This window comes from Enoplosus armatus, chromosome 6 (assembly GCF_043641665.1).
Source record: "Enoplosus armatus isolate fEnoArm2 chromosome 6, fEnoArm2.hap1, whole genome shotgun sequence".
Lineage (NCBI taxonomy): Eukaryota > Metazoa > Chordata > Actinopteri > Centrarchiformes > Enoplosidae > Enoplosus > Enoplosus armatus.
Window position 1 is genome coordinate 24,770,622 of NC_092185.1, and position 13,971 is coordinate 24,784,592.

The following is a 13,971-nucleotide window of genomic DNA, read 5'->3' on the forward strand; positions in this document are numbered from 1 at the left end:
CACATACCCAAACACACCCACTTAGCACCCACCCCTCCACATTTAGATAACCTGTGCAGGGCTGGTAGTAATTTAGTGTGTAGAGTGTAGAGTGTAGAGTGTAGAGTGTAGAGTGTGTGTGTGTGTGTGTGTGTGTGTGTGTGTGTGTGTGTGTGTGTGTGTGTGTGTGTGTGTGTGTGTGTGTGTGTGTGTGTGTGTGTGTGTGTGTGTGTGCCTGCGCGCGCACACGCTTGACCTCTAACTCCAAACAGTCCATCAAACGGGTGAGTCGGCCCGCCGTCTGGCTGTAGAGGCTGCAGGAGGAGACACTGAGACAAAGTGTGTTCGCAACCTGGAGGGGGGGGGGGGGCCGGTGAGGTCAAGAAGGCGGTAAAGACCGGAATCCACCGGGGCTTCACACCACTTAGACATGGACTGAAGAACACACAGATGTGCTGTGGAAAGTATAAATCAACATCCCCCCCCCCCCCCCCCCCCTCCCCCAGCAGGTGGTTGATTTGAAGGGGATAAAAAGAGGTTCATGATTTGTGTCCGAGCCGATCCGGGCTGAAATAAAGATTTGGTTGCACCGGTGATCGACTTTGTTCCACTCTGACGAATCTGTTACCTCTGCTCTCTCATCATCAAAGATCACAAAACATTCAGGAAGCAGCTTCTCGACGTGTGTGTGTGTGTGTGTGTGTGTGTGTGTGTGTGTGTGTGTGTGTGTGTGTGTGTGTGTGTGCGTGCTCTGGCAAAACTTGTTTGTGGAGAAGCAAAGAGAAGCATCACTCTGCAGCACCGCCTGTGCGATCGCAAGTGTTTTTGTAGTTCCAACACAACCCCAACAGAGTCATAGGGGTTGCCTCACATGCATTCTCCTAGTTCAGTTCTCGTCCGTATCATATACACTACATCGTCTGTGTAGTTCAGGACCTTCAGTATTCGGATCAAGCAGCTCGTGAAAAATAAGGTGGGTCAGATTAAGTAGGCTACAGCTGTTATTTCAGTGTGTCTCATATTTAATCAACATTTAGGTCAATCTAAGTATCTGATAGGACTCGGTATCGGCAGATGCCCAATATTAATGGACTCGGATAAGCGCCGGAAAAACAAAACTTGATCAGGACATCTCTAGCTTGAAGGACGCTAGAGCCTCCAGATGCAGGCACACCAGGCTTTGTCAGCTGTCAGGTCTCTGGAAAATTGCCCGTCAATCTAGAATATACCGGCGCAACATCTGATCATCATTTTGAGGTGGAAAACGTCCAGCTCTTCTGCTTTGAGGCTGCGCACGGGCGCTGTATGGTGAGCGCAATACAGCTTGGCAACACTACACACGTTTTTGGTTGTTTTTCTTCGCTGCTGTGAGCAGCTCGATGCCTTTTGACCGATTGCAGCAAAGTCTCTGCCTGTTTGCAACACTTAACGCTAACAAACTATAACCTACTTTAGCAAACGTACTGACACTCCAAGGTAAAAGTATATTTGTTCATGATTCTTTTGCTGCATAAAGGACATTCATATCACAGCGAAACTCTTAATAAGAAGCCAAACTGTTCAAAGAGTAAAAGGGGTAAATGCTTGATAGAATAAATGTGGGTTCAGAATATGAATCGGCAACTATTTTGACAACGAAAAACGTCAGGTTAGTTTATCTGGCTCTGGCTGAGAGGCCCACAGCGTGACAGATGCTTCAGTCTGTTGCTGCAGTTGCCTAAACCCACCCCAACCCCGCCCCCTAAGGGCACGTCCATCCCATATAAGCCTTCCTCCTTCAGCTTTAATTATTCGGATTGGATTATGAAAGACACCTTGGGTTCTGGAAACTTTTGATTGGCGTTTGGCCACTTTTATAAAAAAAAAAACAAAAAAAACCTTTTTAAACAACAATCCGTTACAGTGCGTTAATGCGTTTTTTCAAATACTGCAAGGGAAACGAAAGAAGGCGGAGGTGACATTTATGCCTTTTTTATTCTGAAAAATGAAATGGGAGCTGTTTAAATTAAGCTACTGAAATGTGGTGAACGTTTTTGATGAACATTGTACTCGGCCATTTCCGAGTTTTACACCGTTCCGTAGCTCTCTGTGGCCCTGGAGGTCCATCCATTGGTGGTGAGAGGGACTGCTGGGGCAGCGGATGATTCCTGGTGATGCCATCGAACATTAGTTCTAAATAACACAGGCGGCTTCTCCTGCTCTGATTTCTCTTATCTGATAGATCTGATAATACGATTTCCACCTTTTAACCTTTGTCTTGTAAATGTTAGGTATGTTATGTTGGGTCGGATTTTCAAGGGCTGAAAAGCATCGTGATGGTGTGGCGGGAGTCGGTCAGAGGTCGCGCTAGGACAAGCTAGCCCTCCTCCCCTCCGACCCAACACTCCTCCAACGCCTTGTCATGAGACACGAGCCAGATGCTCAGCCATTAATCACAGCATTGTGTGTGTGTTTGGACTGGCCGCGCTCTTTGTCAAGTGAACGTTAACTGTGTGTTTGTGCGACTGCTGCCCCTAACAGCAGTAGGGGAGCAGAGACTGGAAAGTTGGCACAGTAAGGAGAGAAGCGGGGAGATTTATGTGTAAGGGAAGCGCCGAGAGAAAAGGGATGGAGAGAGAGTGGACGAATGGGGATGGCGAGCGAGAGAGTGAGCAGGAGGTGGAGAGGAAATGTTTTATTCCCTCTATCTGAAAGCTTTTCTTGCTGGCAGACGAGCTCCTGACCTTTTCCCTCACGGACAATGAATCTACTTTATTTTCTCTGCTTCAGCCCCTTCCCTCCAGGCCCTGTGTGTGTGTGTGTGTGTGTGTGTACGTACGTGTGCTTTTGTGTATGGTTATTATTGCATGTGTGTCTGCTTGTAGTTGAGTGTACGCATGCATGCACATAACATGTGGTCAGCAGGCTGTCCTTCCATTTGAAAAAAAATCAGAAATCCTGGATTTCCATTGCTTTGCCACAAATCGTGTCTTTTTTTTCTCTTTTTTTTTTTTTTAACTTTGTTTAAATTTGTGTGTCCTCAGGTGAATCTGGTCTCGGGAAGTCCACGCTCATCAACTCTCTGTTCCTGACTGACCTGTACTCCAAGGACTACCCTGGGCCCTCCCTGCGCATCAAGAAGACTGTGCAGGTGAGGTTATCCAGCTTCAGGGCCGATTTCATAGACTCATTAGGCATCACGTATCATGGTAAAGTGGGCCAAATGTTCAGATATTATACCAGATTAGGTCTTTTATCTCCTCCAAATAAACTCGAGTGATGATTTTTGAAGCGTAAATGGAATCGGAAAAAGGAACTACACCACGGTCGCATTACTTCGACGTGACCACCACTAATGTATAACTTTTAAGAGAATATAGATACATATAGATATACAGTATAAACACAACAAGGCTGTAAAGGCGGACTAGTGAGTAGATGACTTTCCGTGTTCGGCTTGTCCGCGACAACCACTGTAGTCTCATTTGATCGCTAACTTGTTAGCTACCGGCTTTTTTTTTAGACACGTGAAAGCTTCGAAATTCACGAGTGGGGGGGTATCTACTGACGTATTTTATGTCGTAGAACAAAACGTTACCTTATTTCAGGCATCTGACCAAAAACCCATTGACTTTGAGACGACCTCACAGCAATTCAAATACTCCAGAAGAAAGCCAGAAGTATGTAGCCAGTGTACTGAGAGGGGACCCCTATTAGCTGTTGCACATTGCCAAACGGCGTGATTGGGTACGGCGCGCTCTCAGAGGCACGTTTTCAATGGGCACTGCACTAATTACTTACCAGTCCTAGTTGTCATGCTGCCGCTGAGGGTAAAAGGCTGAAGCACGTAGAGAAAAAAGGAGAATCGGAGCAAGAGATGGAGCTTTCTGGAGACGTGGAAGAGAGAAGATGAAGTATCGTGGAAAAGGAGAGCGAGAAAGAAGGATGGAGGAACTGAGAGGGGAAACTGCAAGGCCACAGGGCCTGGTTTTGTCCTTTTATGGTCATGACAAACTGAGGAGGAGGAGGAGGAGAGGCTGCATTTGGAGCGGCAGTGGGGAGCGGAGGACAGAGGGAGGGAGGAGAAGCTGTTTTGGAAAAGGGAAGAAGGGTAGTGACGGAGAAGGTGGTGAGTGCGACTACTGAAAGGTGGGCGAGGACAGGGGCGATGCAGCCAGGGGGAAAGAGGAGGGGGTGCAGGTAGTGTAGCTGGAGAAGAGGGACAGCGCGAGGCGGGAGGACAAAGACGGAGCCGGGTAGACCTTAAGGAGTGTATCTGAGGAGGGGGGGCAGTGATGGGTCAGTAAGAGGTGACAGGGGAGAGACGAAGAAAAACAGGGAATTGGGTGAGAGTCCTTGCATTTCCCCTGGGGGGGCTGAGAGGGTCAGTAGCAGGGCAAGAATGTTCTCATGAAACGGAACACCCACCCTCACACACACACACACACACACACACACACACACACACACACACACACACACACACAGCTAAAAAGCTCTTTTGACTTGATTAATAAATTGTTCGCCTGATCATGAAAGCTGCTCACACACACACACACACACACACACACACACACACTTAAAACACATTTGTCAAATCACTTTGCAGCAGGATTTGGCCCCCGCTCGCACTGTCTTCGTCTTTGCACATTAACACAAACAGGCATCACTCGCACACCCACACACAACTACCCACTGTTGAGACGTGTCTTCCCCCAGCACAATGATGTGAGCAGCAATGTATCTTTCAAGAAACTGTCCGTGCCACTGACAGCAGTCTTCATTGGAACTACTTTCTGCCGAAGGAATAATCCCAATGAAAAGGGTAAACGGTGAGGTCTATAGATTGTGCAGAGTAACCAGGTCACCGCTAAATAAATTCCATTCACCTCCAGTGTATTGAGGGGGAGGCAGGTGTTCAACTTTGGACTGTAACACACAAATTTGCACTGTTATTCGCAGCTGTTGCAGCTTAATAGGAAAAAGAGGGCTGGTTTGAGACAGGCGTCAAGGATTTGAACTTATCTTTTTTTTGTTTTTTCCCCTCCCTTTCCAATAACTCTTTACCGAATGAAAAGATGTACAATTCCTAAAACAGTTGGTCGAGGACCAAATATTTTGCAAGGACGCACGCGCGGATGAGTTTTGCTGTGCCACTCGGGTGTGATCAGGCCTTAATGCCGATGTGACGCCGGAGTTTCTGTAAAACAATACTTTTACACGTTTCTGTGCAAAACCTTTCTTTTAACAGAAGTTCTCAAATGTTAAATGTCGTCTAAATACTAGCAGTCGCACAAAAACCTTTGATGGAAATCACATTTCGGCCGATACCAAAGAGAACTGACTAAGTAAGAAAACGTGTGTTTTTGTAAGTTGGGTGAACCTTAGGTAAAACCTTGTGTTGTAAACATTAGATTAGAATGGAGTCGAGTACAATCCTGTGTACGGCCATGACAGTTGAGTCATTCTATCACATCTATCATCTTAAGTCAGCAGTTAGGACAACTTTAACGCGACCGTACATTTTTTGAGGTCAGCTAATAGAGGTCTGAAAGACTTCCATAAGCCCGGATTTCTAGGGCCGAGTGTTGATGGGTTATCAAATGTGTTGTTTTAGCTTGAAATATGGCCCGATGTCCCTCCGGATATTCACTATCCATCGCCTTATCAGTTGCTGGTCGACCGGGAAGCGGTGAATTGATATCGATTTGTCAGATTCTGTACGTTTATACGACTTGCAACCTGGAACACAAGCACGTACGACATGATAACAGCGTTAGAGCTTCCCACCCTGGGCGTGACGTCGGAGGGAAACGGCCGCCGTGCGAATGTGGTCCACGAGATGCAGTGCAGAAGAAGGTTCAAGAGAAAGTGTGTAAGTGGAGCTAGGGTTGAGATTATTTTGTCTTTTCTCCGAGTTCAAGAGTGAAGTCAGAACGCTGCTGGTTTTAGATTGGCAGCTCTTGCACAGCAGCTTGTGTTTAGAGAAAAGTTAACATTTGACAACTTTTTTCTTCTATTCTTTGGTATCATTACCTTTGGTATCATTTTGGTATCAGTACTGAAGCTATACTCGGCTCTACAAATTTTCTCACTGCACCAATTCATAGCTAGTCATTTAGTGCTCCTGGGCAGTGGAAGTCCTGTGTTTCTACCTTCACAATGTGATTTCAGTTGGTGTATCCTTCCCCCTCATGCGGTGTGTCCTAAATTATGGATTGTAGAAGCGAATCAGGTGATGTCGTTGTATCTCTTACATCTCCTCATGACAGCAGCCCTGTTATGTTCCCGTCTACGCACCGGCACAGTGCTAAATTTACTCTGTTTTGGCGAGACTGAAAACATTAAGAACCTTTTGCTCCCAGCTCCCTTTCGGTCCGTCGCTCACGTCGAACCTCATGTGAACCCCACGAGCGCAACGTGGGCGCGCACGCTCTCCTGCAAGTAGCAGTTAGTGTGTGTGTGTAAGTGTGTTCGCTGTGGTCTGAGGCTGAGGGGGAGAGACGGGGTCAGAGTATTTATATTCCAGAACGATCTCTCATGCTTTGTCGCTCGCTCACATTCCCCCAGATCAGATTTCCTTTTAAATGATGGTGTTGAGACTGACGGCATTTTTGAGGTTTTCTCCCAATCTGTTTTTCTTCGCAGAAACGTTGGAAATAGCAGATTTGGTTTCGAGATGGCTGGAAATGTCACGCACAAACACTTACAGTGCAAAACACGCGTTTCAACACACATGCTGGATGCACAATTAAGCTCAGACATGTCAAGCGGCCGCGATGTGTGATATATATGCTCAGCTGTAACGTCGGACAGATTATCTGCAGGTTTGTGGAAGCTGGAGAATGTTTGTGTTTAGAGCGAGAGGGCTGTAGTTTGAGTTAAAGGGGTGATCCTAAAATAACTAGATGGCCTCGTGAAAGTATGCGGCGAAGCGAGGGAACAGCAGACGAGCGGCAGGAAATTATGGATCTGTGGGAGTGAATGTGAATATATGTGACTGAAGGGTTTGTCTGGTCAGCAGGACTTAGGTTAGGAGTAGTCGTCTGTGACTACACAGAGATGGTTGCACATTTTAAGGCTGTTTGTCGCGACAAGTATTCTTTACGTTATTGGTCACCAATTCCTAGTTTTCCGTTGCGTGTGAAGTATGAAGAGCAACACCCCCATTTCAGCTTGAATAAGCCCCTCATACCCGACTAAAAGTAGGTTACGACTAAACATGAAGGTCTGAAATTTGCTTTGTATTCAGTATAAACGGACTTCAACAGATCGTTGCTCCAGCATGCCTGTATCTAATCACCCCCTGTCTGCAACAGATGCATTTCCCTTTTTTTTTTGTCGCCCGTCTGACGTCTGACCAACAGTGACTCCAGTCCCACCGAGTCTCCACCTTCACTGAGGGCCAAGAAGGCAGCGGAGACTGACTTGCTGCGACTACAGCTCTCCGTTGCACACTCTCAGTCTTTCTTCAATTCACTGCTCCGAACTCTCCACACCGCTCAGAGTTGATTTTCTGCTTTTATACGTCTTGACAGGGGCCATCGGTATCCCTGAATCTCCCAGCAGGCCGTGTGGGTGCACTCACAGTGCGATGATGTATCATCAGTGCCCTGAGTGGGAGAGCGTAGTGTCACACAATTAAACATGTAGGCCAACGTGTGTGGGCACGCTGGTGTTGCCAAATTGTATTCTGAATTGCAAGTGTTGATTCCACACAAATGCAGGAAGAGTATCGGAACGCAACAACTGCCATTTACGTACGTTTAATGCGTGGGTTTGATTCTGATCATTAGTGTACTAAATGGTGGGAATGTCGGTGTGTTTCAGGTGGAGCAGTCCAAAGTGCTGATTAAGGAAGGAGGGGTCCAGCTGACACTCACCATTGTCGATACACCAGGGTTTGGAGATGCAGTGGACAACAGCAACTGGTGAGGAGTGCTGGAATAGTCTGGGTGTTGCCCAGATAAACATATGGATGGTTAGATCTTTACCAAATGACCACATGTTCACTGTTGTCCAACCGACTCCTCCTTTCCTCTGCCCGATGCCTTTTTCTCCCTCTCTTCCCAGTTGGCAGCCAGTCATAAACTACATTGACAGTAAGTGCGAGGACTTCCTGAATGCAGAGTCGAGGGTGAACCGCAGATCCATGCCAGACAACAGAGTCCACTGCTGCCTATATTTCATCGCGCCCTCTGGACACGGGTAGGTCTGCAATGAAAGGAAGGCCCCTTTTTGTCACATGTTTGTGCCAAAAGTAAACGCCATGTTGGAAGTATGAGACATGCGTTAGAATATTTTGCCCATATCACACCCGAAACTTTCTGTTTATACCTATATGTGTGTGTGTGTGTGTGTGTGTGTGTGTGTGTGTGTAAAATCTTATATAGTCAATAATATTGCGTGTGTTTTTGTTATTTCAAACTATTCAGAAGGAATAGATAACCGTAACCGCATCAGACATTGTATAATAAATGGCAGTGTCCTCACTTGGGAGTTCTTCAGCAATCAATATCGGAGTATCATCTCTGACTCCTCTTTAATAAATAAGGTGCATTTTGGCTGCCTCAAAGGTGGATTAAAAAAAAATATTACCATTAAAAACAGGTGTTAAGAAATTTGCCGGCGGTCTCTTAAAGGTCCCGCGAATTGTATCAGTGTCCCCTTGGTGTGATGTATTTCCTGTTGAAACATTAAGCGGTGAGGAATCGAGTCACTCAAGTCATTTAAACCAATGGACTACCAGTTATAGGACGGGAAAATGTCAGGTGACGTCACTGGTTGGACTTTTTAGTTAGTGTTCTTGGAGGTTTCAAGTGTCCATTTAATGGGATCTTTAAACCTGCATCATTGGATTGTTTGGCCATTTACAGGCAGCGTAAAAAGAAAATAGGATGAGGCTGTGGCTCCGGAGGTTCCACATGCAGCAGAGGCGGAGCAACATTAGCGTCGAGTCCAATATTCACTCAGCTTCACCCAAAACTCGGCTCCTGAGAAAAGTGTCAGGCTCTGTAGCTGCTAAACACTGGACCATATTCATCAGCTGGCCGCTAATTTCGTCCGAGGCAGGTGGTGTGCAGTGGCTTTGCATATGTGTTGCTGGGTCAGTCACTACGAGCGGCCCTTTTCACATTTGATCCATTGTGTAAAATAAGATATAGCAGCTTTACGTTTCTTCCTATTTCATACAGTATCGTAGCTCCAACCAGGTGAAGTAAGATATTCTGAAGCCCGCTTTTTAGAAGCAGCAGTTGGCAAGTGGGAGGATGGTTTTGTTCTGGTCAAGAGGCTCCCTTTGCAAGTCTATTTGTATTCAGAGGCGTTATTAACGAACACGAACCAATATTCGTCTGTACTGGTCCAAGTGACAGTGCTGTGCTTTGTAATTGAGATGAAAACCTGCACACACACACACATCTGTGACCTTTCCTTCCCCCCGGAGACCCCCAAAGTCTACCTTTCCATCAGGCTTCCTGTCCTCTGCCGGCTACGCACGCTGGAGCTCAAGCAAAAGAGTGTGTCTGTGCCAGCCAGTGTTTTGTGACCCACAAAGGTTATATAACCCAGTTCTGCTCATGCTCAGTGGAGTTCTGCTCTCCATCACTGAATCACCCAATCAGAGCGGAGGCTGGGAGCCGCTCGCAGAGGCAGGCCTCTCATCTCAGACAAACACACTCTGTCTTCTCTCATCTTGCAGTGTCTCAGATGGTGTGTGTGTGTGTGTGTGTGTGTGTGTGTGTTTGCTTGGCATCACTGAAACATTCCCTGTTTGTCAATATAGCTGCAGCACCAGCCTGCGTTAAAATGTGGAGCTCTGTCTCCACACAGCCCCGAATCCGTCCAGACCTGAATCGTCCCTTGGTTGTTTTAAATCTGCAGATTTGCTGTATGCGAGGTGCTTAAAATGACGTTTGACGTGCAAATCTTATGATAGTTCCAGCCAGAAAGTGTTTGAACATGTTGCTTTCTATTATCAGCTTCCACCGGTTATGCTTCTTTTTGATACTCGCTGTCACATTTTAGCCAGGGGCAAGAATTGGAGCAATGCATGAGACACAGGAAATATGTCTAGAAATACAAAGTGCATGAACTATAAACGCTTTTTGGGAGTATTGGAAGTGTTTGAGGAGGGATTTTTAGCCACACTAGCAGCTCGGCTCAAGGGGGGTGGCTGACTCTGGTGGTTGGTCTGTCCACCACTCTAGTCCAGCCCGAAAATATCTCGACAACTATTGAGTGGACTGACATTCAATTAGGTGCAGATATTCGCGCAGCACACGGGGTGAATCGTAATAACTGTGATGATTCCTCGTTCATCCGGCACCATCACCAGGTCAAAATTTCAAGTTCTTTACCAATGACATTCCCACCAGCCTCAGCTGTGCTTTGCGTTTAGTGCGAATTGGCAAAACATCGCAATGCTCCACATTAGCATGTTAGAGAATAGCTAGCGTGGCACTTTTGCCCCGCACCACAAGGGGAGAAAAGAGTTATATAGACTGAAATTCATTTGAAGTTGAAGTCATGGCCTTCACAGTGGCTCATAGTTTATTAAACTGCTCTTCTTGTCTTTGAGCGTAGAAGATGACGCCATGGATTTTTGCATAAAAGTGACCCAGGCGCTTATATAGACCCAAGGCCGACGTATAAAAGCCATCACATTTGCACGAGGAGGTGCACGTTTAGTTTAGTAAATGTGCAAGTTTGAAAGTCAGTCTACTACGCTTCTCTGTATTTGACAGCTCTAAAAATGTCAATAAATGGCTGCGTCACGCCCCCACTCTTGTATTCAAGGATTGTTTGAAATAACTTCAAACTAACTATTGAGGCACTAACAAGTCACTAAATTTCAGGGGCAATCGCTCACCTCTTTTCCTGTCACTCTAAAGGAATTTGCCAGAATATAGTTCCTAAGCAGACTGTTCACACCGTCAAATCTTCTCCCAACGGCCGCAGAATTGCAGTTTGCGTGCCGCCGCGTCCAAATGTCGCTGTAACATTTTAAGCCTTCTAAACTACAAGCTCGTGTTTCCAAGCTTAGCCTGTCTGACGGCGTTTTATACCTCAAGATGCCAAAGGGAGACGAAAGGACAAGTTCCAGCAGTGAGTGCTGCTAGTTGGATAAATGGTTGACAGTGCGCAGAGACGATTTATGAGTTACTGAAACACTGACAGGAATAACATTTTGAGGTCACAGAAGTGCCTTGACAGTCAGTATCTCTCCAGCAGTCCTCAAATCTCCCCCTGCTCAGACCAGACACTCTGACTCCTGTTTTATCTGGGACCACATTCACTCCAGGACTCCTCTGATGCTGCTGCATTACACACCGGCCTGACCCCATTCTTACCAAGTAGTTCATACACACACACACACACACACACACACACGCACACTCCGTGTCCCTCTGTGAACTAGTGAACCACTCAACAGCTGTTTTGTAGCCCTCTTTGTATCGCTGCATTCCTGGAATGAGTACCTCAACATCCCCTTTACGCACAGACACACACACACACACACACACACACACACACACACACACACACATTCACAGAACCACGTCCGCACATCGCATGCATCATTAGAATGTACATAAATACAGATAATTGCATTCATATGGGAACAACTGGATACAAGTATTCAACCATGTACAGTTGTATTTATTTTTTTATTTTTTTTGACATCATCCTAATTTTCTCCCATCATGCAGTGCATACTCCCTTTCCACACACGCTGCCCACACTGGCAGACAGGCCGCCCACCTCGTGCCGGACCAGAGCTCTGTTTCTGGCCACACGACTGAATACGCCATTCAGACGGAGATGGAGAGCCTATGGTAGTATTACAAAGACAATCCCTCATCAGCCCTGCAAGACAAGACCGTCAGTTGTCACCACAGAAGAAGAACACATGAGACAAGCAGTCAGTCACACTCGACTGGCTTCACTGTGTCTTTGCTGTTGGCTCCATGTAAAGTGTGGTTTTGGTTGGCCCTCTGCTGGTGGCCCTCTGGACTGCCTGTAATTTGCAAAGCTGAGGAAGCCCACGCTGCCTGGCCGCTGCCGCTGATCCACATCAAATGACTTCATTGTAATCAACCACAAGTCCATTTTAGGTTTTCATTCATCACCTGCGTTCACTGAAGAGCTTACCCTGATCAGGGATGAGGAGGGGGCGGAGACTGGTCTCGCATAGCCAGACCTCCTATCCACACTTTGGAGGCAGGTCTGGCTCAACCCATCGTCGTTCTGGGATTTGGGGGGGGGGGGGGGGGACTGGCTCTGGCTTGTTTTCTTTTTTTCTTTAAACCAATCACAATCACCTTGGGTGAGGATGCAGCGATGGTGCCGTTGCAAAATAGTGTCGGGGGGGGGGGGTTCGTTTTGGTGCAACATTTGCACGTGGGGGGGGGACCCTGGCATTAAAATGGTTAAATCACCGCTAAAGAAAACACCACATAAAATAGTAAACGACGCGTAGACTATAAAAAAGACGAACATAACTTGATCATCTGTGTCCTAGAGGTGAAGCCTACCTAGTCGCCAGACTTATTGGGGTCAGGCCACCAGTCACTAACACACACAAACAAATACCTTCACATTCATGAACAGCCATGTGCTTTTGTATTGTGTTAACCCTGTTGAGTATACCAACCTGGTCACGTGTTGCTCAGCCGTGTAGAAAATGACTTCTGACTTCTGCTGACTTGTTGATTTATTTTGCTCAAATTGTGAACATACAGTCTCTTGTTCTCCTTACGCTTGTCTTTCCGTCCGTCCCTCAGTCTGAAGCCGCTGGACATCGAGTTCATGAAGAGACTCCACGACAAAGTCAACGTCATCCCTCTTATTGCAAAAGCCGACACTCTGACCCCGGAGGAGTGCCAGCTCTTTAAAAAACAGGTATTTGTATAATGTATGCGTCACATCAGTGGGGTTAGGCAGTGCTCAGACCAACTAAGGCAAACAGATAAAATAATTTGTCACACATGTCTCATTTTACTTACTACAAGCGTATATATATATATATATATATATATAGGTGTGTGTGTGTGTGTATATATACACATAGCAAGAGTGGACATTTTGGGAAGTATGATTATTAGGTTTCTTTGCGAGCATTAGATGAGAAGTATGGAGCTAGAGGCAATTAGCCTAGCTTAGCATAAAGACTGGAAGCAGGTAAAAACAGCAAGCCTGGCTTTGTACTTAACGTATTGAATAATAGCATATTTCAAATGTCAAATTATTCCTTTCAAGTGTATAAGGATTGTAAACCCAAAAGAGAAATTAAAATCCTTTTTGAGGTATGTATATATATGTATCTTGTATCTAGTGTGTACATGTTACCTTTATTCTGATCACTTTCTTCCTTTTATCAGATAATGAAAGAGATACAGGAGCACAAAATCAAAATTTATGAGTTCCCTGACACGGAGGACGACGAGGACAACAAGCTCATCCGGAAGATCAAGGTAACGGTCTTGTCAGTAATTAGATTTTAAGGACCTCTGATTGTTCTCAGCAGGGAGACAGATAAAGATAGTCGCAGACAGCCAAAGGTCAGCCCGTCCTTTGGCCAGTATCCAACCCCTGCTGCTGCCTCCAATCCCATTCCCCCATGCCCGGCAGCCTTATCGCGCAACTGATCACCAGCTTTATAGGCGAGCTCATTGAAGAACTTTCACTTGGTATTGTCGTCCACTTACCTCTGCCCCAGTAACTGCTGCCCCTGGCAAGAGCCAAGCATGGTACTACACGTGGTAACGCACCCCACCCGCATCATGTAGGCCATTAGTGACTGTGTTGACGTGATTAAAGTCCCGCTCACAGCAGCATTTAAAACGGTGAAATGTAGCAATAAGTAATACATTCATTTCAGTTGGACTTCTGCGATTAGTGGATTTGCTCACGGGAGTTACATTTTGACATATGGATTTGCTCCGTTGAATGAAGTGGTGTACCGTCGTGAGAACAAAAAGCCAACTATGACTAGTACCAGCATGTTCCCGT

At 46.2% G+C, this 13,971-nt stretch overlaps 1 protein-coding gene across 2 annotated transcripts in view; it reads left to right on the forward strand.

The window, feature by feature from the left end:
- The window catches only part of LOC139286811 (septin-7-like), a 42,255-nt gene that overhangs the window by 16,660 nt on the left and 11,624 nt on the right, over positions 1 to 13,971 (forward strand). For both annotated transcript variants that reach the window (XM_070907730.1, XM_070907731.1), the window contains exons 3-7: positions 3,003 to 3,109; positions 7,789 to 7,889; positions 8,032 to 8,166; positions 12,744 to 12,861; positions 13,341 to 13,433. In XM_070907730.1, the coding sequence (XP_070763831.1) occupies positions 3,003 to 3,109; positions 7,789 to 7,889; positions 8,032 to 8,166; positions 12,744 to 12,861; positions 13,341 to 13,433 (554 nt within the window). The remainder of the gene's footprint in view (positions 1 to 3,002; positions 3,110 to 7,788; positions 7,890 to 8,031; positions 8,167 to 12,743; positions 12,862 to 13,340; positions 13,434 to 13,971) is intronic.